General features: G+C 49.0%; 4 protein-coding genes across 4 annotated transcripts; 2 read left to right on the top strand and 2 right to left on the bottom strand.

The window, feature by feature from the left end:
- Positions 1 to 10394: 10394 nt before the first annotated feature.
- EDB91DRAFT_1297653 (uncharacterized protein) lies at positions 10395 to 14115 on the top strand (the record flags this gene model as incomplete). Its single annotated transcript, XM_041324935.1, has 20 exons — positions 10395 to 10792; positions 10849 to 11070; positions 11122 to 11303; positions 11355 to 11439; positions 11492 to 11627; positions 11683 to 11726; positions 11784 to 11871; positions 11926 to 12011; positions 12073 to 12092; positions 12159 to 12279; positions 12327 to 12408; positions 12467 to 12556; positions 12621 to 12698; positions 12749 to 12901; positions 12957 to 13001; positions 13053 to 13088; positions 13141 to 13243; positions 13298 to 13492; positions 13544 to 13595; positions 13658 to 14115. The coding sequence occupies 20 exons, from the start codon at positions 10395 to 10397 to the stop codon at positions 13791 to 13793; spliced, it is 2352 nt and encodes a 783-aa protein (XP_041181978.1). The 3' UTR covers positions 13794 to 14115.
- A 3709-nt stretch (positions 14116 to 17824) lies between these two features.
- EDB91DRAFT_1234726 (uncharacterized protein) lies at positions 17825 to 21545 on the bottom strand (the record flags this gene model as incomplete). Its single annotated transcript, XM_041321239.1, has 11 exons — positions 17825 to 17979; positions 18035 to 18158; positions 18214 to 18811; positions 18892 to 19014; positions 19044 to 19325; positions 19368 to 19491; positions 19544 to 19622; positions 19682 to 20310; positions 20372 to 20989; positions 21091 to 21328; positions 21480 to 21545. The coding sequence occupies 11 exons, from the start codon at positions 21543 to 21545 to the stop codon at positions 17825 to 17827; spliced, it is 3036 nt and encodes a 1011-aa protein (XP_041181977.1).
- A 102-nt stretch (positions 21546 to 21647) lies between these two features.
- On the top strand, positions 21648 to 24427 carry EDB91DRAFT_1104315 (tryptophan synthase beta subunit-like PLP-dependent enzyme). Its single transcript, XM_041317385.1, has 16 exons — positions 21648 to 21929; positions 21996 to 22066; positions 22126 to 22171; positions 22224 to 22335; positions 22393 to 22406; positions 22459 to 22565; positions 22627 to 22632; positions 22690 to 22902; positions 22952 to 23045; positions 23099 to 23202; positions 23253 to 23335; positions 23385 to 23447; positions 23499 to 23651; positions 23704 to 23734; positions 23764 to 23767; positions 23847 to 24427. The coding sequence occupies exons 1-16, from the start codon at positions 21707 to 21709 to the stop codon at positions 23945 to 23947; spliced, it is 1425 nt and encodes a 474-aa protein (XP_041181976.1). The 5' UTR covers positions 21648 to 21706; the 3' UTR covers positions 23948 to 24427.
- EDB91DRAFT_1104314 (uncharacterized protein) lies at positions 24349 to 25069 on the bottom strand (the record flags this gene model as incomplete). The annotated part of the gene is made up of 2 exons (XM_041317384.1): positions 24349 to 24705; positions 24733 to 25069. A coding segment is annotated over one exon (318 nt), but the record flags the coding sequence as incomplete, so codon positions are not given.
- Positions 25070 to 25643: the final 574 nt, after the last annotated feature.

Genomic DNA, 25643 nt, shown 5'->3' with positions numbered 1-25643 from the left:
TGCTGTGCACAGCACAGACTAGTTCCTGGGCGCTACGCCCATATCGGAAGTCAAGCTATGCACAACTAGCGCGCAAGGTTGTCATATGCGCAGAGACCAGTGGAGCAGATGAGATAGTGGTAGAGTTCAGCGTTCCCTATGCAGATCATAGACGAAGGCAGAAAAAAACTGTGGGTGGCTTCTATGCTTGGCCCACAAATTGCATCAAAAGGAACAATAAGCAAATAAGCTACTCACTAACTTGGATATTCCGACAACAATACATACCCCAAGTTCAGCGCGATGGAAAAGATATGCGCATTGCGCCTACAGAAATAACATTATAAGGCTTACAACCAGATACGACTGGTCGGATTGGCCACAAGTCAACTAGGCACGAGTAGGATGATAACTTGTTGGGGTTTCCCTGTCGCGATGGACATTGTGTCCGATTCAAGACGAATCAGTCGATCCCCATACGAGCGAACTGATTCTTAAGCTGAAAGCAAGCAGAGGTAAAGGCAAGATCTAGTCGCTGTATCATCAAGCAACTCTCTGCACGCACAGGTAGAATTATATGTCGTCTAGTATCAGGACAAAGCAAGATATTAAATGCGAATACATCAGTAACACGGAGAGATTATAAAGGTGAAAACACGGCAATATAAATGCCTGCACGCACAAAGCGCAAAGCGAGCGCGATGAGGCTGCTCATCAGTGACAGTTGTCGGTATAGTTCACGGACGCGCAGCAAATGAAGAGGACGATGCGAATCCACCAACGGGGGTTGTTGATGGTGGCAGTAGGACCAGAGTGCATGCTGGTCGCAGATGTAGGGGTGGTGGTGGTGGTGATGGTGGTGGTGGCAGCGGGAACAGTAGCTTGAGGACGCGACGACTCAGACACATGACTTTGACTTTGAACTTGACGCTGTCCTGGAGTTCGAACAGCCTTGGTTGTGGTCTTTTTCTTACGGGGCGGGGCGACATACAAGGTCTACAAGGTAGATGAGCACAAACAGTGTGGTGAATGATGTGAACATACATACTTTTTTATCCCTGACGGTCGCAACTTCCACGACACGGGATTGGCGACGAGAGATGAAATCTTGCCTCGTGTGCTGCTGAAGTTCTATTGCATCGTGGCTGCTCGGATGAGGGCGCCGGAACAACGAGGAAATGTGATCAAGGAAAGCACGCGCATGCGAGGAGGGTGCGAGAATACTGGGACGACGTGTTACAGAGGACTGAGAGCATGCGGGTGAGAATTAGTCAATTGAAATTATGTCGACGCACATGAACACAGTCTCGTGTGTCGTTAAAAAACCCTTGTGGTAGTCGATTTGTGTTCTTGATCTGGACTGGACGTCGTGTAGCATCCGCCTAGAATGTCGATCTTGTGAGCATTGAGAAGTTGAACAAACGCGTCACGTACGCTCAAAGACGGCGTGCCAGCTGCGTCCGGCTAATGGGAGATTAGTTGCTCCATTCTTGAAGACTCATCATGAGATATAATACACACCTTCTATTTGAGTGGTGGACATTGTCAATGAATAGAACTTAAGAAGGGTAGCTGATACTCACATCAGATATCGACAAGAGGTCTCCAGCATCAACTTCTTTGAGGATAGCGTGAACGTCCCAGACATGTGCATTTTTATCATCGCAACATGTGACAAGCAGCTTTCCATCCGCAGAAAAGGCCGCAAAGTTCACGTCACGTCCATGTTCGAGGGTGACACCAACTGGGAGGCTCGTGCCGAGATTCCACAGACGCGCTGTGCCATCCCATGATGCGCTCGCAAGGAGACGGTCATTCCGAAATAAAGTGATGCCGCGTACAGTGTCTTGGTGACCTTCAAGGAAGGCGATCTGCTGCCAAGTACTAGCGTCAAAAATCCTAATTGGGCCATGGAATGATCCCGAAACAAGCTTCTTCCCATCCGACGTCCATGTCAAGCTCCAAACTGGATGATCCTGTCGGACTGTGGTGAGCAGGTCGCCCGTTTTTGCGTCCCAGATCTTCACTGCATGCTCATTGTATCCGCCAGTTGCAATCTTTGTCGTGTCGGGCGAGTAAATCACCGCCAACACATATTGGTGCCCGGTCAAAGCAAGGACAGTTTGGCCGCTCTTGACATCCCACACTCTTGCCGTGCCGTCCCAGGATCCGCTCACCACCCGCTCACCATCTGGACTCCAGCACACTGACCAAATATTAACATTCTCAGCGTGCCCTCTCCATTTGGCGGTAACCTCCCCCGTCTCGACGTCCCATAATCTGACTATCCCATCACTGCTTCCGCTAGCAACAGTGTTCCCGATTGGAGATAATGCCATGGTGATCACACCTGATTTATCTTTCTCATCTCGCCAGTCGTCACCTATCTGTGCACCACTCTCCAGGTCCCATATTCGAAGTGATCCGTCATTTGAACATGTGATTATGCGCCGTCCACCAGGCAAGTGTACAGCAGCTCGTACCCAGTCAGTATGTCCTCGCATCATCTGTGTCTGGTGTTGTTTCATCGCTGACGTCTGCTGATACCTATGCAAGGGCAGCTCGCTTTGAACTAGAGCGGGTTAACCCTCAGGGGCGGGACTTTGGGTGGGTGAATGGTCTATTCGCTTCTACCTCAACTCCTGCCAATAGAAGTGCAAATGAATAGCTCACGAGGAACTTTTCAGAGGGATTCGGACGTCACCGACGGAACAGATTCAGAACTATGTATGCAGGAGTTCCTCGGTACCGCGTCCTTTGAGAGTTCGTGGGAGATCTTTGTGGGGATCCGAGTCGTAAGGAAGCGAGTGGTCGAATGGCTCTATGTATACTTAAGTGGTTTTTTCACCCCAGCTTATCTTGGCAGGTCCGGGGCAATGCTCACCATGGGCACTATTCAGGAGCAGTGGATCCTGGGCATCTTCCTATATTCAGGCACTACCATATACACTCATATGCGGCTCTGACGAATACAGGCTGTGCACTTCATCTCCGCTTTCCACATCCTTCCGGATTGTTGATATTCGAATTCAATGTCTTCAACCCTTCGAAGTTCCACATAATATTTGAAAGCGATGTGACATGACACCTCCGGCTACAGATGTAAAAATGGGCTGGAATTTAACTTTGCGTATCGCAGCATATTTCACGATCATGGAAGAGCCGTTGACTGCTTGATACCTGAATAATGAGCGACTGCCTGTCCATTAGCAATGTCCATCAGTGCAGCAAACGAAGGGCACGACACGACGCCACCAACGGGGTTGTTGACGATTGCAGCGGGATGAGAGGGTCTGCTGGTTTCAGGTGCGAGGGTGGTGGTGGCGAGAGCGGGAGCTATCTGAGATGTCGAAGATGCTGCAACGGCGACATTGGCTTGATGGCGCGAATAGGAATGGCTTTGGTCTTGTCCTTTGGTTTGACCGCCTTGAGTTTTGGTCTTTTTCGCACATAGTGGAGCGACATAATAAAATCTACGAGATATTGAGCAGCAGAAGGAGGTGACATACCCTTTTGTCCCGGGCAGTCGTGAATTCTACTAATGATACGAGGTTGGAGGAAACCTTGCCTGGGCCGCGGCAAAAGCTCCATTGCGTCGTGGCTGCTGGCTTGAAAATGACGAAAGAACGAGGCAAGGCAAGCGCGCGCGGACATGATGCCGAAGAGGGTGAGAGACCACCTTGGTGGTTGTAATGATGGAAACGTCCCGTTGTGGGGGGCTGAGCGACAAGGCAATCCGCCATAGCTTGGGGCACATGTCATGTGAACCTTGATGTGCATCGTCATTGCCACGAAACCAATCAAGAATATCAGATGTGTCTGATGCGCCGAACAGTCTGGTAGATGACCGATTGCTTCATCAGGTGTCTGAGGGAACTGTGGGACATGAAAGACGTAAATGCAAAAACTTGGCTGTTGACCACTCTGAGGTCAACTACCACACAGCATGTGGAGCAGCACGCCCGCTGGACTGGAGTTATGTTGAGAACACTGGGCCCAAAATATACGAACAGTTGTCGTACCTTGTAAGTTGTCAATCCTTCGATGGAAAGTGACTCGGGACCCGTGAAGCAATCACAAGGTCAATGGACAGGGTCGACTAAGCTATCCGTCCGTACACTTCTATCGTAAGTGAAGCATAGCTGTGTGAGTTCTTTGCGGTGTTAGTACCTGAGTGTCAGAAAGCGCGAGTCCCTGCGGAGGTCTTCCCAGGTTCCTTGAAGAACACCGCAACGCGAAATTCCTGTATACCTAATCTGAAGGCCTATTTATGGGCAAAGATCCAGTTCCTCTACAGATTTATCCTTGTAAGCAAATCTTTTACCCTTCTGTTAACAAAAATTGACGAGAAACAGTTCCATTGCATAGGCAATATTTGCCCTTCAAGATAACGCACGCGAGTTCAAAGAAGATCCCAGTGAACTGCTCTGGCATACGTAGTAGTTCCACGTCATCCTTACTTGATATCTCCAAGCGCCAACCACGCCTTTCACTACCGCTGAGATGCAAGATACATCAATGATAAGGCCCCGCTAGACGATGCAGGGTCATACCGACTGGATACAGGGCGTTATCCACCTGGCTGGCGGAGAGCACATCATGACCTGTTCAAGGAATGGCTCGCTCCGAGTATGGGACATGGGGAACGGCGCACAAATAGGCAACGACTGGCGAGACGAAGGAGATAATGTAAGTGTGATATCCATAGCATTATCTCCGAACGGCAAGACTGTTGCCTAGCGGGAGTAGTAATGGGGTAGTGAGGTTGTGGGATGTCGAGACGAGGAAGGTCATCGCTAGACGGAAAGGGCACACTCGTTATGTGTGGTCAGTTTGCTGGTGTCCAGATGGTGAGCGAGTGGTGAGCGGATCCCCAGGTGGGACTATAAGAGTGTGGGATGTCAAGCGCAACCAAATTGTCCTAGGTCCAATCGACTCGGGACACCAGCGTGTGTACGCAGTAATCTACTGGCCCGACGCTACAAAGATTGCCACGGGCGGATACAACCAAAACGCAATAAAAATATGGGATGCCAAGACAGGCGAATTACTCTTCACAATCGAACGCGACCTACCAGTATGGAGCTTGGCCTGGACTTCGGATGGAAAGAAACTTATCCCCGGCTGGTATCATTCCATCAGGATATTCGACTCCGTCACGTGCCAGCAGATTGCCATTTTTGAGGGTCATCAAGAACGCGTTCGTGTCATTACTTTATCTCGAAACGACTGACTCCTTGCGAGCGCGTCATGGGATAACACAGTGCGTCTGTGGAATCTAGACACGAACCTCCCAGTTGGTGCACCCTTCCAACACGAAGATGAGGTGAATTGTGCAGCCATTTCCGCTGACGGAAAGCTGCTAGCCACGGGTTGCGACGACAAAAACGCGCACATCTGGGACATTGAAGTCACCCTCAAAGCACTTGGCCCTTGAAGACCTGCTATCCACTCTTGACGTGAGTGTAAAAATATTACCAACTCCAAATTTCACTTACGACACTCGCTTTTGCTAATAGGCACCAAAAGACAAACATAAACAGAAGGTATGCATCTCACGATATTCAGCTGGAGCGCAAAACGCTAATCTCCCACTCGCACAGTCTTTTTTCGACGTATGCGACCTGGTTCTCGACGTTCTAAATGGTCTTACCATGAATATTTTAGGACAATGCTGCGCGGCATCCTGCCCAGCTCGAGGGCGTTCAGCGACTCCCACCAGGCTTTTTTAACCATACGCAAGACCGTGTTTATGTATGTCATCACCATTCATATCGATGCGTTGTTCTTGTGACCTCGGTGCTGTCAGTCCTCCGCTACACGTGACCACCATCTAGTTGTACACCACCGCCTCACGCCCTCCTTGGGAGCATGGTCACATACTCTCCTAGGTCACCTTTCGTCGCTCTTTCGTCGCTCTCACCCCGACCCCATGTCGTAGAAGTCGCAACTGTCCCTGCTAAGCAGGTACGGTCACCTCTTTCACCACGCTTCTGCTAGCTCATCTATCTCATAGCGTATATATGTCGCCCCACCATGTCGCAAAAAGAGCAAGCCACAAGGTGCTCATACCCAAGGTCAACAACCGGCTCAAAGCCAATCTCAAACTTCGTCATCACGTCCTCAGACCACTGTTGCCGCTGCAAGTTTTGTAACACCTACAACTTCCATTGCCACCACCAACGCCACCGCCACACCCGCAACTGATATACCCTCTCATCCTGCAGTGGTCATCAACAACCTCCGATGGTGGATTCGTGCCATGCTCTTCATTTGCTGTGCTTCCGTTAACTATACTGATGGCCATCACTGAGGACTCGGCAGCTGCTCGCCATTCAGGCAACATGTGACATTGTTCATCCCAATGTTCTACTTTCCATGGTAGTAATTTTTCTCCGTTTTGCTAATCTGTGAATCGACATATGTATGTACATTCCCTGTTTACCTTTCGAACAGCTTCGTAACGCTTTGTAGACAGTAATATGGACTCGACCTAATAACAACATTGTACATCTGACTACGACTACTGGACAAATTCGATTTCACGAATGGTGGCGAGTGGTGAGCAGATCCCGGGACGGGATGGCAAGAGTTTAGAATGTAGAGAGTAGCAAGACTCAGACTGTCCTAGATAGGGTACAAGTGGATCGACACAGCAAAGATTGCGACGAGCGGACTCCTTGAGAATGCAATCAGAATCTGGGATGCAAAGACAACCGGCTGCTCTGCACAATTCAAATATAATCAATCAGTTTGGAGCTTGAGATGGACGTCCGGCACGAGTCACATCTCCGTTTGTAGATCTTCGTTTGACAGGGATGGAATGCATATACAAATGATGTTATTCGGAAATTACAAGACATCATACTGAAATGAAAATGATTGTTTACGCGGTGCGATGACCCTCATCGGTACCAGGGGACACGCAGCAGAGAAACAACACTACACGAACCCACCGTTTGGGGTTCTCGATGCGTCTAGCCTTGTCACTAGCAGTTTCCGGCCGCCGAGCAACGTACAATGGCTACACAAAAAATCATCAGACCCCAGTAATTGATATACACTCAAGACAGACATATCTGCTTGTCCCGCATTGCAGCGACTTCCATGACATGAGGACTGCAATGAGATGAGGTAGTTCGCCATTGGGGTCGCTGGAGTTCGGTTGCTTCATTAATATCGGGTAGAGAGCGGAAGAGTGAGGACAGGCGACCGAGAAGTGCATCTGGATGTGAATCCGAAGGTTGAGGGTTGTTGAGATTTTGTTGCTTCATCAGTGGTCTGTGGAGAGTGAAGGAGTGAGGACAAACATACGTCATCGTGATTCTGAAGGCACTGGGGGTTGCTGAAGGTTGGTTGCTTCATCAGGATGGGGTCGAAAGCGGCGGAGGAGCGAGGAAAAGCGAGAAAGGAGGGCAGAATAACCAGGATGGGCACCGCGCGCTGGGGAAGACTGAGATCACAGAGGTCTGAACAAAAAGTAATGATAGATAGCAAGATGACGCACATCAATATGGTCTGGTATGTCGTGAAAAAAACCTGGTGGGAGTTCATCGACATCCCCAAGTTGGTCGAGGCATCGCGTAGCATCAGCCTGGAATGTTAATATTGTTGTAATCATTGAGAAGGTTCACAACACATCACGTACTTCCAAAAACGACTTGTCACTGTCAGTTATGTCCTGCGACGAGTGGGAAATGTGCTCTATGATTGACTTCGCATATATCTTCTGGTCGAGTTCATGTTTTGAGGCCTAACTTACAAGAGACATTGTCAGTAAGAACAAGTGGGTGATAAGTTGATACTCACATCCGGTATGGCCTGGTGCAGGAGCAGGTTTTCCAGGCCAGCTGCTTTGAGGACGGCGTGAATGTTCCACACATACGCGTTTTGGTCATGGCAAGCTGTGGCTAGCAGCTTTCCATCAGCGGAAAAGGCCGCACACCCGACCCCACCTTTGTGCTCGAGGGGTGGACCAACTGGAAGGTTCGTGTCGAGACCCCACAGACGTACTGTTCTAGATGTACTCGCAAGCAGGCGGTCACTCGAAAATAAAGTGATGGCACGAACAACCCCTCCGTGACCATTCAGAACGGCAATCTGCTGCCATGTGGCAGTGTCGAATATCCTAATCGAGCCATTCACTGTTCCGGAGATAAGCTTCTTTTCATCCGACGTCCAGGCCAAGCTCCATGACGCATAATTGTCGTGTTTGACTCTGGAGAGCAGCTCGCCTGTCCTGGCATCCCAGATTTTTATTGCACGCTCGCGTCCGCACGTTGCAATTTTTGTAGCGTTGGGTGAATAGCTCACCGCGTACACCGAATCCTGACCCGTCCCGATACACAAGACGTGTTTGCCGCTCTCGACATCCCAAACTCTTGCCGTCCCGTAGAAGGATCCACTCACTACTCGCTCACCATCTGGAATCCAGCATATTGACCGCACAATGGTAGTGTGCCCTATCCATGTCACGATGACCATCTCTGTTGCAACTTCCCACAACTTCACCGCCCCATCGACACTTCCGCTTGCAACGATGTTGCCGTCTGGGGACAATGCCATGGTGATCACTGCCGGCTCGTAGAGCTCATCTCTCCAGTCATCGCCTATCTATGCACCACTTTCCAGGTCCCATAGTCGGAGTGAGCCGTCACCTGAACATGTGATGATGCGCTGACCGCCAGGCAGGTGCACAACACTTCCTACCAGTTTGGTATGACCTCGCATCATCTGGAGGGGCGTTACTACTGACATCTTTTTCATGATAACAGCGGGAGAAGACACGGTCGGTGCTTGGAGATTTCCACAAAGGACAATCGTGGACTATCGCTGCAAGAGCAGCTTGCTAGGCACTTCTTTGGGTTAGACGTTATCCTGCGGGGTGAGAATTTCCCTATCCGCTTTCATTTGAACTCGTGTCAATAGATGCGCATGAAAGACTACTCACAAGAGGTCCTGTTTAGAGGAATTTAATCCTGAAACATAGGATGGCTCCGAGAAGATATATGCAGGAGCGTTCTTCAAAATTCGCAGGAGATATCTACGGGGATCCCTGACTGAGTTGAGACAGTGCACGTTTGATCTAGAGACGAGGGACTCGCGCAAGTGTTTATTTAAGTCGTCTGCTAAGCGTATTACTTGCTTATCCTGTGTCCTCTTCACAGCTTCACAGTGCTGCGCATGCGGAAAAGCGTACCTGCCGCCACATGCATCTTCCTACATCATGTTTTTATTCTGCCCTAATGACTCGTGACCTACAGCACGAGCCATCTCCGTTTCATCTGCGCTGTCCTTCCAACCTGGCTATTTCAAATCCGAGTCGCGGGACGGTGTTTCATGCTGAATGCTGGTCATCAAAAAACCCCGTTGGTAGATTCGCGTTATGCTCTTCATTTGCTGCGCTTCCGTTAACTATACCGACAGCCATCACTGATGAGAAGGTAGTACATCGTCATCCAGGCAGCATGCGGGAATTGTTCATTCATGATCTAATTGCCTTGGTCGTAATTTGACTTCTATATTCACATTTCCTGTTTAGCTTCTGAACTTGTCTATATGGGCTCGACCTAATACTAGCAATAATAGCCATCTGCCTATTTGATCCAATTTCACTAGTGCTATCTGACATCGAATTTCACCGATTTAGGGCTTCGAGCGGTATGTGAACAGACTGCAGTGCTGTGACCAGTGCAAGAATTCCATTCTGATTGCACAGGCACCCCTCGCTTTCAGCACAAGACACGGGTAGTTCCATAAGTCGTGGGATTCATCATCCAGCTGATTCATTCATCTTGAATAAGACACAAGGTTCATCGTCGCTGGAAACCGTGACCCGTTCACAATTTACAAAATAACCAATCCGCTCATTGCACTCGGATTGAGAGAGATACACATCGGCAAACCGTTACTCGTCCCGTGAAGTCCAAGATCGAATAGTGAGGTATGTAGGCCACCATTTTGTTCTAGGTAGACAAATAGGGAAGACGCTCATTCCTTCTATAAAGAATGTTCCCCATCAGTGAGATCGTACTCTGAATTTTGATATTTCATATCTCATCATTGTCCACATCGAAGATACCTCATTCAACACTGCATAGTAACTCGTGAGTAGCTTACACTTGTTCCTAATTTATGCAAACTGACGCGTGTTATTGTCATTTTCCTGGCGACCACTACTTTTGTGCAAAAGTTCAGTACATGGGTAGGGAAGCTTGGCCAATTACACTTATCCTCTGCAGCTGGCATGATGTCCACAAACGCACAGCAACAGTCTTGTGACACACAGCATTTAGACGTTATGGAAGCCACAGGATTGTCTTATCATGTTTAATGGGCGCTGCAGACACCTTCATGTTATATATAGAGCTGGCTTCTCCTTCGATCAAGCTCCATCCTAATTTGACTCACCAAGGATGTCTGAATCACTCAGTAGCACACCAACTCTTCCCGAAATGTCGCCATGGATTTCAGGTTTACTGCCTGACGGGTACATTGGGCCAGTCCCAGACACAGTTCCTGTGGTACAGCAGTCGTACTTCGGTCCTCAAGTCATGCCTCAACCGCAAGCAATATTCGTACCACAATCAGCCGACGAGCACCTACCCAGTGAATCGGTCGGCCCGTTTCGAACACCACTTACACCGGGAGACTTCCCGCCAACTCGGCGAACGCCAGCTCTGCTATCGCCATCTCCATGCTACCGGCCTTATCCTGCACGCCCCGTCTCATATTACAGATCATATTCGCCATGTCGCCCATATGGGTATCACGAGGAAGTAGATGACCATTTCGTACGTCGATGGCAGAGACGGTAAGTTCTCCCTCACATTTGGGTGCTCGCTTGCTCAATGAGTTGTGGTGAATAAGGGATCAGCACAACAAACAGTGGGTGCCCGATATGTACAGGTCTCCTTCGCCCATGAGCGCTGGAGGTATCCATGACTACTTTTATCTCAACGTCCGCTCGGTGAGCGAGGGAGGCGAGTTTTTACTATTTGTATATTGTGTAGCAGGCATACTGAACGGGTTCGTAGAGAAATCTTCACTTGTTTTCAGCGACTTTAGTTCAGTCTTAGACTCCTTTCTCCGGTATGTTGTCTTGAAATTGGATAAGTGTGGGTGTTGATACCTCGTTCTCAGTACTGTATTTGTCCACGTCGAATACGACAAACCCCTTGAATACCCTATTCATCGACTGTTCCAAAAGATAGAGGTCCTTCGGTCCAGATTGGACGATGCACGCAGCGTCTTGGATGCAGAGAAAATTCCAGAAGACCTAGCATCCAAGGCCGAGGCTTTCGGGTCCAACGAATGCTCTGATTGTTAGTATTCCATCGCCCGTCACATCGAATAACTCTGATCATAATGGACAGGTGAAGTGGTTGTTCTGTACCTTACTAATCTTGTGACGCACTTAAGGAAGTTATTGGAGGTCGTGGAAGCGGAATGCAAGCAAACGTGCGCATGCTCCAGTCCAACGTGTCATACCTTGTTGTTTATGACCATGCAGGGTTAAGCAATTCCAAGAGTCGCTGTCTAACAACCAGATTTCCTTCGACCTTCTCGGATACTATTATGAGGAAGGAGCGCGGTATATCTACAATAGTGGGATTTACCAGAATGGCGTAGATATCGCAAGGCAAATTGTGAGATCTATTTTCCTGGCCTATTAATGATCATCACTGATATGCTGTATCAAAGGTCTTGGTAGTGTTAAAGAGTGCTCGCTTCAGCGACGATAGGGAGTAAGTGTCACTCTTCAGGACATGGTTCTGTGATAAATCCTGACTAGACCTGTTTAGGGAGCTGACCTTCGAGATGGAGTATCTTGAGTGGGATGGCGTTCATTTTGAGAAGCGCACCATGACCCATCATCTACAGGCATATCAGGTACTATGCCATGCTCCAACATCAACCTATCAGATGTTCACTCAACACTTTTAGGGAACCCGGGAAATTTCATACCTGTTTCTTCAACCAATAACAGATGATGCGCTTGCTAAACTCACCGGTGAGAACTTTACCAACAAGTCGGTGGCTATGACGTTGAATTATCAATGTAGCGCGTGGAAGACTCTACCTTTCCTATAGCAGAGTTTGTCATGCGGAGTGTAAGTGCCCTACCCACCCCACCATCTCATCGTCCTATTTTTTATTTTATTTTATCCCTTTTACAGATTATGACGACACGCCAATGCGGGCCTTTTTCAGTGACAACGTGAAACCACGTGCAAGACGGGTGATGATCGACCCAGTTGGATTTCACCGTGCACGCAGCCAAGGCTACAACCCGAAACTGTGAGTGACCTTTCTGTTCTCCATTTCCATGCTGATGAGCATGACAGACGTGTGTCACTTCCCGACAACGCGGAGGAGCATGCCGCGCGCCTTCCATACTGGATTGGTGGATATGATCTCGAAATGAACGTGAGCAATTTGGAACATGAATTTCGCTGTTTCTCAAGCCAATTACTCTGGCATTCAGGTATGGCGAACATTCAATATTTGGGATTTGAAGCCAGTCGAGTATGATCAAGAGGCATGGAGGAAATTGGTTATGGACGATAATACTAAGGTGCGGGTAATAATATTTATTTTTCTTGAATTGCCGGGCTCATCATTTGTGATTTTTTTTGCAGGATCTTATCAAAGCACTAGTGGATGATACTGGTTGTTCTACAGGCAGCGCAAACATAGCGCAGCTCAAAACAGGAAAGGTGGGTCTCGAAATACCACCATCTCTTGTCTGTTGTTCACCATTCCATAGGTAGTACTTCTCAATGGATCACCAGGAACCGGCAGAATGACAACAGTTCATGCCGTTTGCAATCTTCTCAAGAGACCTCTGCTTCCTATTTCTGTTTGCGACCTCCCATTCCACACGATGGATTTTGTATCGAATATTTCTCGGCGCATGTCGGTTCGTACAGCTCGCAACTTGCAACGATTCGCTAATGAGACCCGGTTATCTTTAGCTTGCGACCACTTGGAATGCAGTCGTCGTGGTGAAAGACGCCGATGTACGTACCCTCTCCGACACCTTCCATTGTATGGTCTCTGAAGTCGCACAGGTTTTCTTGAAGTCGCTCGGTCAAGGCCCATATATGGTATGCTGTTGACCGTTGCGCTCTTACTGTTTGAGACTTCATTTTTGGTCAGAATTGCGTCAATGCTGGTCTCCGTCAATTTGAGTCGGATGATTGCATCTCCTTCTGGGTAACAAGTACCTGCGACAAAGAACTCCGCAGGCGATTTTCTGCCGGTACGTAATCCAGTTATCTGACCTACCTTCGTTGCTAAGTATGCCCCATTGAAGTTATCGATTTCCCTGAACTAGACACTGCAGCCCGACGTCGTCTTTGGCTCGGCCACTTTGGCCAAGATGATCCCGCTGGAGGTTTGCGGAACATCGAGCGCACACTTATCGGTTCCTCCTTCGTGGATCAGAAGAAGATCGATTACTCGACCCACCTTCGCGATATCGAGAAACTCTCGTGGTATCAGTTAGATGGTAAGCTTGTTACTAGATGATAATGTAACACGGTGCTGATGACACTTTTAGGGAGCACGATCGAGAATATTGTGCGGTCCGCGCGAGCACTGGCCGCCTCAAAGTAAGCTAGCTGCCATATGTTGTTGTTCTTTGTTGTTGTTCTTGCTAATCAGTGTCTTACAGCGGGGAACACCTATCCACTCACCACGTCAAAGTGGTTATGGACGCCCAACGATTGAATAATCTTCCGTTATGGCGCAAGCTCAGCCGGTTTTTGATACTTCCGGCGAAGGTTCTCCACAGTAGTGTGGTGAATTGAACAGCGAAATGGCAAGTAATCTGACCGTTCTCATCCGTATTTTCTTGTAACATAGTTGTGTCCCGTGCGATGCACGAGATTGTATTGGAAACATGTATGACACCTTGATGGATATAACACAGTGGATTTCTACACCACGAGCGAATTTTGGCTGGGGTAGCCCGAGGCATGTCATGCTATAGGAAGTGGTGATAACCGAACACTACATCTTAGCGCGCGAGTGCAGAAGATGCGGCTGCTACTTGACCACCATTAAACAGACTCGCCGAATCAAAATCAGTGTCGGGGAACACCCAAATTGCACCAGTCCCCCCGTAAGTCCCTCCACAACTCCACCCACCAACTGGTTTTTTCACACTTCGCCTAGGATATACCTTTCCGAGTCGAAGCACGGGATGCAATATGTTACATGGGATTCTGGTCAAGAAAATATATGGTGGCTCATCTCAGACGACCTTGCTCCACTCCATGCAAGCTTCGCGCATGTCCGCAAAATATGCTGCTAATGATCTCTTGTTGACTATTGAACACCGCACAATCGTGGAAACTTGAATATGTGGAAGGTTGGAATACATCGGATTCGAATATCGAGAGACTGGAAGAAGTATATGGACAACGGAGATGAAATGCGCACCCTGTCAAATATTCGACACGACCGTTCGTCATCAAAGTAGTCACAAGAAAATCTAGCGGCCGCAGATCTGAGCGCTCCATATTAGGAAGCGAACAACAAGATAACGCATGTCATACTCGTCCAACTTTCTGGACTCCAACTAACATGTCCGCCTCTCTCATTCGTGAGTGATACCCAGGTTTTCCAGGACAATCTCAATCTGAAGTAAGTATCGAACCAGATGTTGACTGGTAATTGAATCCTTGCGAAGATCTTTGCGAATTCTCCAGAAATAGCGCAGCGAGCCCTTGCACATATCGTCATCGACTCATTTCCTATATACAGACCTCCCGTGAGCAATATCAATGGCTCATGCGCTTCTATTGACAAGAGTTACCAAGGTGGACGCAGGCAGGTCCATATTACCATTGATACCTATACGACAACGAACACCTCGATCTGAGCGAGCTGCTCTCGCACACATAGTTCACCGTCTTCCCTCGCGGCTGACATGTCGAAGTTAGGGATAAAGCCCTGTCAGATCATGCGAGGCCATACAGACCGGGTGCGGGGTGTTGTGCACCTGCCTGACGGACAGCCGCGGCGTATCGTCACATGTTCGAATGACGGTTCACTCAGATTATGGAACTTGGAAAGCGGTGCACAGATAGGCGAGAGCTGGCGAGATGAGGGGGATGATGCAGTCGCGGCCACCATAGCATTGTCTCCAAAGGGCAAAACTATTGCAAGCGGAAGCAGTGACGGGACAGTGAGGTTGTGGGACGTCGAGACGGGGAAGGTCGCCTCCAAATGGACAGGACACAGTGGTTGGGTGCAATCAGTGTGCTGGAGTCCGGATGGTGAGCGAGTGGCGAGCGGATCCCGGGACGGGACTGCAAGAGTGTGGGACGTCGAGAGTGGCAGATCCATCCTGGGTATCAAGACTGGGCACGAGTCAGTGCACGTAGTAAGTTACTCGCCCAACGCAAGAAAAATTGCGACGGGTGGATACAATAAGGATGGCATTAAAATCTGGGATGCCAATACGGGCAAGTGGCTCTCCACTATCCACGAAGACTGGCCGGTTTGGACTTTGGCATGGACGTCGGATGAAAAGAAGCTTATCTCCGGGACAGCGCATGGCTCCATTAGGATATTCGACACTGCAACATGCCAACAGATCGCCATTCTCGAAGGTCACACATATATTGTCTATGCCATCACATTGTCTCGGAACGACCGCCTCCTTGCGAGCACATCATTTGATGGAACAGTGCATCTCTGGAATCTTGATACGAACCTCCTGGCGGGCGGTTCACCCCTCCGACACCCAAATCCCGCGGACTGTGCAGCCTTTTCTGCTGATGGAACGCTACTAGCCACAGCTGGCGGTGACCAAAACGCGTATGTATGGGATATTCATGCCATCCTCAAAGCAGCTGGTATTGAAGACCTCTTGTTTATGCCCCGTGTGAGTGTCAACATATTACCCACCCTATCTCACTTATAATGTTACCTGTTAGACACCAAAAGATGAACTCAAATTGCAAAAGGTATGCATAATATTTTATGGCTCTTCAAGAATCCATCACACTAACACTGGTACAAGTCATTGTCAGACGTACGTTATACCATTCTTGACCTTCACAATGATGGTCACATTGACATTCTAGGCTGATGCTACGCATCGATCAGGCCCCAATCGACTGCCACGAGGCTTTTTCGATGTCCCGCAAGATCGCGTTCATGTGTGTCACTGCCATCTCATTTTACTGATTCTTCTTCTGACCCCCGTGTTTCCAGCCTTCCGCTTCACCCTGTCACCATCCTCACCCCTCTGTACATTACCATTACGATTCCCTCGCATCCTCCTCTGGATTACGTCCACGTTTGCTGATCGATCGCATGTCATCACTCTTCCGCCGCTCTCAACGCAACACCGATGAGACAACCGAGCGACAACAACGCCCAATGCTCAGCACCTCCGCTCATTGCAGTCCTCGTGCTGTCGATGTTGCTGCAGTACGAGACAAACAGGTATGTCTTTCTTGAGTGTGTTTCTAATTGCCGGAGTCCGATGATTTCTGGGCAGGCCTTGTTTGTTGCTCGACGGCCGGAACGAGCGAGTGATAAGGCGAAACGCATCAAGAATCCCACGATCTGGACTCGCATCGTGTTGTTTATCTGCTGTGTGTCTCTTCCCACCGACAACACGCATTAGTAAAGATGCAGCAATGCATGGAGAACGGGAGCACGCACCCGCATCGGACTGTTGATGTCCAGTCCCAAGACAATTCGTTTATTCTAGACTACTAGACACTGCTATGAGCGCGACTGCTATGCGGACATGCAGTAGGTGAATATGTATTCGATATCTGCGGGTCCTATCTTCAAACAATTGCACCGACTCGATATCTGCCTCGGGGCGCACTCAAAGGGCGTCAATCCACGTTCCGCACAGTGCCTGACCCACTGCATATCAAATGCAACGCGGTGGTGGAAGAGCTTGAAGTCGTTCAACATCTCTAGCTACCAGTAGACCCCACCGACTGGGACTTCCATTTCATTGGTCTGGAACCATTATTCGTCATTTGCCGTGAACAACCTCCGCATTAGCACTTCGACTTCAAAATGAGAGAATACACCAGTGGGACATTTCGAACTATATTTGTTAAATGTACGTTGTGCATTTCTTAACATTTGCCACGGTCCTCTCGCACCCTCTGGATCACGTCCCCATCCGTTCCTTGGTCGCATGTCTTCCCTCTTCCGCCGCCCTCAACGCAACGCCAATGAAAGAACCGAACTACAACAACTTGAACGCCCAATGTCAAGCACCTCCGTTCGTTGCAGTCCTCAGGTCGTCGAAGTCGCGACAGTGCAGGACAAAAAGGTAACTTATGTCTTTCTTGGACGTGTTTCCAATCTTTGGAATCCCATCATCTCTGTACAGGCTTTGTATGTTGCTCGGCGGCCGGAACGCGCTAGTGACAAGGCGAAACGCATCGGGAACCCCTATTCTGGACTCGTGTCGTCTTGTTTGTCTGCTGCGTATCGACTCAACAAACCACTGATGGTCATCAATAAAGACGGACTACTGTTTCATTGATTTTGTATCGTTTAGCTCTTCGTGGACATGGTGACCCGTCCTGTAAATATGGCATCATGCAGCCTGCTTCTGAGGGATTACCATCCAGCGTAACGCACAATTAATAATTCAATGATTACATTTCAGACATCCAATTTTAAGCTAATAATGTAGAGTCGTTAGTGCTAGACACTGCTATGTGTGCATGCTCCCTAAAGAACAAGTTCTCCATCACATCAGAATATGACCGGGTCACAATAGAGGCATAACACTGGATATTGGTTCGAACAGACCTGAGGCTCCATTCTAACAACAAATAGAAAAAAAGACCTAGAACTCATCCGCGCAGTGACAATCGCAATCCGCCACAGGACACATACCACGTGAACGTGCACCGTCTTCACCAAAAAACCAATCAAGAATATGCGATGCGTGTCCGCCGTGCCGACATGTCTGGCAGATGACGATAGCCTCATCGATGGTGTCTAAGGCATTAAGTCAGCATAGCTTCCCATATTTGTCTACGAAGAAAGACATTACCTCGGTAAGTAGCCTGCGAGTGTGCAAGCTCAACATCACGCGTGTCATCTGGGACAATGCTCAGTGTCATCAGACAGACTGAACACCGCGGGAGGGCACGACTGCAGTGCGGACACGCAGTAGGCTAAAATGACATTCAATATCAGCACGTTCCATATTCACAAAACAACAACACCCACCCGTCCCTTCTGCGTCTCAGAAAACACAGGATTCATCGGTTTCGAACAATAATTACACCGAATCAAAATCTGCTTCGGCGCCCACTCAAACGGCGCCAGATCACCATTCAGCACCGCATCCTGCAGTATCTGCCCCCGCTCGACATCAAACGCAACGCGGTGGTGGAACAGCTTAAAGCCGTCCAACAAGTCCCTATACGCCTCCAACCACCGCTCCGCCCGCGTGTCTGCAAATTTGGCAGGACATATATGGGCAGCGAGGATAGCAGCGGTCTGCACATCGCCCGTGTGGTCTACGTAGCTTTGCAAAATGTCCATGCCTGTGGGGGTGAGGCCTGCGATGATGAGACCTTCAATGTCACCACGTGTACAGGCACGGTCAGTTATGCGCCGTAGGTATGCTGAGAGCGCTTTGTCTTCTAGAAATTGAAATGCAACTGCAAGACGCTCTCGCAGTGGAAGTAATTCCTCCTCAAGAACCTCAGACCAGTCCTTGGAAGTGAGCTGAGTAAACATAACACGGAAGTACGGATCTTGAAGGCGGATGATGAGGCGCTCGGCGTGGTCGCGCACTTCGTTGGATGGCGTGCTGCCAGCGCTCGGGATAAGGGCGGCAAGAGTACCAGACACGAGGTTGTGCATCTCGTCTAGGATATCATATCCATCATTGAACAGAACAACGACACAGAAAGAGAGACGACCGTACTTTTACTCCGCATAAGGAGCTCTAGCGCCCTTGAATATTGTCGCGTAAAGACAAGCCAGCACGCTGCTCTTGACTGTTGACCCTCCTTTTCCCACCTGCATAGAAGTTCAGCAATCAAAATCACAAACGCATGCGTTGTACTCGCTTTCTAATCGCATGGTTCATTTCGTCCTCCCCAACACCCCACCCGCAGAGATGCAACGCAAACTGTCTCTGTTCAAGCTTACTTGTCCGGACGGGAGGTTTCCAGGGACGGTGCGAGCCAGAAGTCCGTCGAGCACATAGAGCAGCAACGGCGGCTGTGAAATCCCCGTAGGCCAAATCGTCAGGCTGCTGTCTCATCCGTGTCAAGGGATCAAGCACAGCAGGAGTAGATAGTGGAGAAAGACTAGAGTCACCCGGCGAACTTTGGGGTACGGTCAAAAGGCCATCAAGGACGCTAAAAGACGACGAGCCCGGCTCAGGAACCTGAGGCAGCGGGGCGAATCCTTCCCACAATCCAAGAAGTCCTTGGTTTGAGAATTCGTACCCGTGCAATCTTGGTGTCGGGGAGCATACGAGTTCGCGTGAATCTGTATGGGATATGAACTTTCATTGTTGGAGACGCTCTTTGATGGAACGCACGATGTATCCAAGCCCATAGTTCTGACAGCATCGTATCTGAGCACGAATCTTCCTGTACGACTTGGGCATTGTGCTTGGCCTGCAAGAAAGATCATACTCAGAACCCGCATGGCACAATTGCAGAAACACACAACTCACGTCTGCTAACCCATATCCACGGATAGTGCGCCGACGCATCATCATAGAAATATCATCCTCCACAACTTGATGAACACTCCGTATCGAACTCTTCCCTCTCGGTGAACTCTTCTCTGCACCTTGTCGATGACTCTTTAATTTCGGCTCCTCCACAATCTGAGGCCTCACAGCCGTCTGAGCACTCGCACCACCCAACGACGCAGACAGCTCAGAATGGTCGAGTGGATAGTGTCGAAACGAAGCTGGACTATATGTCCTGGCCTTTACAGGCTTCGATGGTGAGGCTTTGCCTTCTAGAGCCGGGAACCCATCGTCATCGCCCCTCCCAAACGGTGGAAGACTTCCAGTTTTCCCGCGCCCCCGAGTCGTCGTCTCGTCCTGAATGCGTATTTCCCATGGCTGTGGTGGAACCCCACGATCCTGGAAGCCCGGGAGCACCTTACATCCCAGTCCAGCACCAACCGCCAAGTCCCCGCGTGGACTCCACGACGCCTGCTTAGGCGTATCATGCACAGCATAAAGTTCAAGATCTCCATCTTTATTGACGACCATAACTTCCGATGTAAGCGAAAAGGCGCGCTTACTCGGAACGAGGGCAAAAGACGCAAGAGGTTTAGGAAAGCTCGTCGCTTCACCCAGGACAACACATCAGCAACAGCATGGGCATAAGGTCAACATAAATAAACATACTTTTCCGCGTATCAGTCAGAACAAGCGCCAACGTCTCCTGCAATTCCATAGTACTATGCCTCAGCCCAGGTCCAGCAGCAGTCCAAGGCGCCCAAGACCTCTTATTAGCCCGAACCTGCGACGATTCCCCCGATCTTTCCCCATCCGAATAGGAATAATTCTCGCTTCCTTGCGCTTGCTGCAAATCCCAAAACCGCACATACGAAGAATCCTTCTCATGCGCTGCAAGCACACCCCTTCTCGAGCTCGAAAATTCGATATGGTTGACAAAAGACGCAGAGCGTGGTCTAGCACCGTCAGCTGCTGCGTCTTTTTCTGTGAACGTGAGTAATGGATGTGGGAGTCGTCGGGCGTCCCAGACTGTTATGATCCCATCTCCACAGCAAGCGATTTGGTGTGAGTCGATTGGAGATGTTGCGATGCCGTGGACTTTAGTCGCGATGTTGGTAGTTACGGGGACTGCGCTACGGAGATCGAAGAGCCGCAGCCACCGCGCTGATATACCAGCTAAGAGGATATGTGTAGATTGCGGGAGGAATGCGAGCGCTGAAACTATTTCTGTAGGAGCGTGCTGTTGTAGAACACGCCCATCTGTCCTATGACCGACATCAGCACGCGCTATTCGAGGTTGTGGGCGTGCTGCTATTTCTTCTGTTAAATTGGAGGGTTTGGAGAGAGATAGTAGGGGTGTGGCAGATTGGATATCCCAATGATGAGACTGGAATCTCCACGAACTTTATCGAGGCCGACAGCTAGGTAGTTGGGGTCTGTGTTGCAGAATGCAAGGGCGTTGCATGATCTAGAGTTGCGTACGGGAAGGGTGACGACGGGTCCACTTGAGAGAACGTTATTCCGAGCGACTCTGGTTGCCTCTAGCCTGATGAGGTCGACGCGTCCAGATGCTGATCCGACAGCAAATAGGTCGTCGAATGCAGGGTCTGGCGACCAAGCAAAACACTGAAGATATCAATACACCTTGAGTGATAGGAGTTGGACGATCCGATGCTCACCTTCATGAACTGCAAGTCATTCTGTGAAGTTACATGACGAATTTCTGATTTTTCTGGTGCCCATTCGTACAATTGTCATCTGAGAACCTCCCCCCTACAACAAACTTGTTGTCCCATCTTGGATGCCAGAGTAAACGCTTCTCCGCCTGAGCGGAAGGGGCCATGCTTTGCCGTCTACCGTCAAGTTGAAGCTGAAAGCAATATATCCCAAAAAGGAAACGGATTCTCAAGTTCATCCCTCATAATATTATGTGCATATGCCAGCTGCTTGAGCAATATTGATACTAGTCACTTAACCTTGTTCAATCCATGTTTGATTCATGCCATGAAACTTTCTGAGTTGGCTTTACCTCCCTGGTTTTCCAATATGGCTGTTCGTCATATCACCTACGGCATCCTTATAGGGTTTACCTTGTCTGTGACATCAACGTCCATATCATCATATTGGCGTTCTCGACGACGTCAAAGCCTCTCGCAGGAGCAATTCGAGCTCCGGCCAATTGAGCTGGGAAGTGATGAGGTCCTACATGGAGTCACTGGACTGATAGGTGCGTGATTCGACCGTTTGAGTGTTCTTTGGATAGTAAATAAAGTTTGAACGACGTCGCGTCCAGGAAATACCCCATTGGTGAGGATTAACTCGTTGAGTGATGCTTTGGGAGTCGAGATTCTTGGGAAAGCGGAGGTGGGTTTCGAGCCGAAACCATTCCCTTCAAGGTCTCTCTAACTTTCGGCCATTTGTAGTTTATGAATCCTGGAGGGAGTGTCAAGGACCGCGTTGCTCTGCGCAGTGAGTTCTTGCGCAGAAGACGACATACATCTCATTGCTTTGTGACGTGAAGTAATCGAGGATGCAGAGCGGCAAGGTTTGCTGTACCCTCACACTGGATCCCGCATCTTTGAAGGCACTGTTGGATCTACTGGCATCTCGATAGCAACGATCGCGAAAGCGAGGCAAGTGACCCAAGTTCTGGTGCCAGAATATGCCCATCTGATAGCATGGTATTGCAGGGGATATGATACAAGTGCGCAATTTCATCGAGCTTTAGCCTTTCTCACCCATCTCACGTCTCTTAGCGATTATCATGCCCGACGATGTTGCTCTGGAGAAGGTGAATGCGTTGCAGGCCCTTGGAGCTGATGTCCGGCGTGTTCGTCCCGCGAGCATCGTCGACAAAAAACAGGTGCGATCTCATATCGTGGTCACTCAATTTTTATTTACCACGTTTGTCATGATAATCACAGTATGTGGTGAGAAATATCTGTAAAATTACGCAATGAGCCTTCACTTATAAACTTTGCGAAAAGAACATCGCTAGGCGAGCAGCCATCGAATTCGGACGGTCAGATATAGTGAAAAATTTGAACGACGCCCACATCAGCCACGAGCTCCAGACAGGTTCTCCATCTGTGGTAGTCACAACTACTTCATCGCATGTCCACGCAGAAGGCACCGTTGACGACCCACTGGATGAGGATCTGCTGAGCAAGCCGAGGGGCTTCTTCGCCGATCAATTCGAGGTGTTTACTTCGATAGATAAACGGGGGACTAAAACTCAACAACAAAAAGAATCGTAGTAATTTTGAAGCCCATTACGACGGGACTGGCCCAGAAATCTGGCGTCAAACCAATGGTCACGTTGATGCATTTGTATCTGGAGCAGGTGCGCACCGGTTACAATTTAGCTGCCTTGCTTTTCCAATGCCATGATTGCAGGGACAGGTGGAACGATCGCAGGTATTGGGCGATTCCTCAAATCGATGGATGACAAGGTACAGGTTGTCCTAGCGGACCCAGAAGGCAGTGGTCTCTATAACAAGGTCGAAGCCTATCTTAGTTAGCTGCCTGATATTCTCTCATGCACCTTCAGGTCAAGCATGGTGTAATGTACGACCGCAGAGAAGCTGAAGGCACTAAACGACGACATCAAGTTGACACAGTAGTCGAGGGGATGTGCGTATAGGAACATCATTCGCAATTCCCGTCTGACTTATCTCTGTAGAGGAATCAACCGCATGACGAACAACATCGATCTTGCGCTTCCGATTATAGATGACGCGTTCCGGTACGTCAACTCCTTGATCTTTTATTTAGTAGGAGCTCATTAAGGACGAAGGATAACTGACGTCGAAGCGGTCGCCATGTCTCGATACCTCGTTCAAAATGATGGTCTATTTCTAGGTTCGAGCAGTGCCTGCAATCTGGTAGCATGCATCAAATTTGCAAAGAAAAAGGGTTGGCGGGAAGGTCAAACACTTATCACAATCTTGTAGGTTCCCCTCAGAAACCCGGGGAACGATCGTGACTCATCATCTTCCTAGGTGTGACTCTGGTAACAGACATTACTCCAAGGTGAGTGCACGATATCTTGAGAAGATAGTTTCTAACGCCTTTGTGTCCGGGCCTGTCATTAGTTCTGGTGAGCAAAAATTCTTTCATCTGGAGGTTCACTGACGTGTGTGTAGGAACGATGATTACTTGCACAAAGCTAATATCCCGATGGACCGCAGTCTAATTGATGTTCTGATCGCACAACCTGATTCAGGAGGTTTTTCGCCTCAATAATGAATCCACACGTTGCATGGGGATAAAAATGTATGCGAGTGCTACGGTACAAATACTACTTGATGACGCGAACAACTGGATGGAGATGTCCTTAAACGTTCTACCCGATCGAGAATCGTCGCTGCTTGAAGAGCAATCGCAGCGATTACATCATTGACCATGTGCATAGCGGGTAAGGCTTTCTGACAGTTGAGGGGCGGCAAGCTTCCGATAGTGCCTTCTTGAGCGCGAAGGCCTACCCGGAATCAAGAAGCGAAGCCCTACGGATACATCACCATACATTAATGTCGTCTCCATCTCTTGGGCTGTATTTTGAATGGTATTTGTTTATCCGTCAACCCTATAATCCACGATTCTGCCGGCAGCACTAGATTTACAGGACATATAAGCAAGCTATCTTCCTACCGTGTCCCCCCACCCTCAGAGTCATTATTCCGATCTCATATCACCTTGCACAAATAATGCGTTTCTCCTTTCTCGTCGTCGTTGCTGCTTTGACAGCACCTATGTCTGTCAGTGCATGTTTGTACCAGTACTCGGTTTGCACCACGACCAAGGATTGCTGTTCTGGCATGATTTGTGTGCCACCTGGATCTGTGAGTATGCGTAGTTTCCTTTGCATCCAGGATCCAATCCCACGACTCACCGTTTGCGCCTTGCAACGCTAAAAGTACTACTTCGCATACTGCAATTATCCATGATTCTCGATGAGCTGGAAGCCTGAGTGACAGTGAGTCATTTTTCTGTTTTCGCTTTGGTACTGTGCTTGATGATATGATACGTAGTTCATCGTCAAATTACTCAATATGAGCAACTTATTTCAAGACATGATCCAATATGTACCGTTAGCTGAATACAAAGTAATCAACACGCTAAATGGCCAGCGCAGAACTTAAACGTCATAAGCCAGAGTTCGAAATTCCATAGACCCTCCTGTCCGCCCTTTGTGACAGATAACTTGAACGGTAATAATAACCGCCGATGGATCAAACGAAAGTCTGTTGAGCCAAGTCAAGTACTGTCGATCCGTCGTCGACTTGCAGATGTACAGATCTCTCAACTTGTGAAAGTGGGGTGTGGAGCGCAGACGGAGCAGGGTCAACTACTGGCACAACGAAATGCTCAGGCCAGAGTCAGCCGTCACTGGCGGCTTTGGCCCGGCCTGGACCTGAGCCGTGTGCTGCCGTGTGAACTCGGGCCAAAGTCGCGACTTTGGAGTCAAGCCGCATTCAAGTTAGATCTTGAGCTTTCGCAATTCGACGACAAAGATAGACTCCAACGGCTCACACCAAAAATGCATCCATACAGCCCAGTAAATGACGGGAGGAGTCGCAGTGTCATCGCGGGTTTCTATGTTCATTGTTCAAGCTTACAATGAGACTACAAAACTGCGTATTAAGTACTTCAGTCATATGCTGTTTGAGATGTCCCTCTCCCAATTCCAGGACCTCCATTGGTCGAGCGGCAGTGAAATTTGTTCAGAAACGAGCATGTTGATCAACTCAGCAAAAAACTACTCACGCGTCAACCACACTGCATCGACGCGAAAGCAAAAACACGACTCACTGTGGTTCACTATCACCTGCATAGATAGTCAACTTTTTTCTACCACAACAATGAGTCATGTGCTTAAATCCAGGATGCAAACTACTCATACTCACAGAACTGGCGAAGTATACCGGCTCGCATATATGCT

Source organism: Suillus paluster, assembly GCF_016628075.1.
Source record: "Suillus paluster strain FC165 chromosome Unknown EDB91scaffold_5, whole genome shotgun sequence".
Taxonomy (NCBI): domain Eukaryota; kingdom Fungi; phylum Basidiomycota; class Agaricomycetes; order Boletales; family Suillaceae; genus Suillus; species Suillus paluster.
The sequence above is the reverse complement of the archived record's forward strand: the minus strand, read 5'-3'. Positions and strand labels throughout refer to the sequence as shown.

What these genes read in the sequence shown, in the direction of transcription:
- EDB91DRAFT_1104315 (XM_041317385.1), top strand. Translation starts at nt 21,707, where the DNA reads ATGAAACTTTCTGAGTTGGCTTTACCTCCCTGGTTTTCCAATATGGCT. An exon ending in ATTATAGATGACGCGTTCCG is followed by an intron (nt 23,448 to 23,498) that starts GTACGTCAACTC and finishes TTAAGGACGAAG; the next exon opens with GATAACTGACGTCGAAGCGG. An exon ending in CAAACACTTATCACAATCTT is followed by an intron (nt 23,652 to 23,703) that starts GTAGGTTCCCCT and finishes TCATCTTCCTAG; the next exon opens with GTGTGACTCTGGTAACAGAC.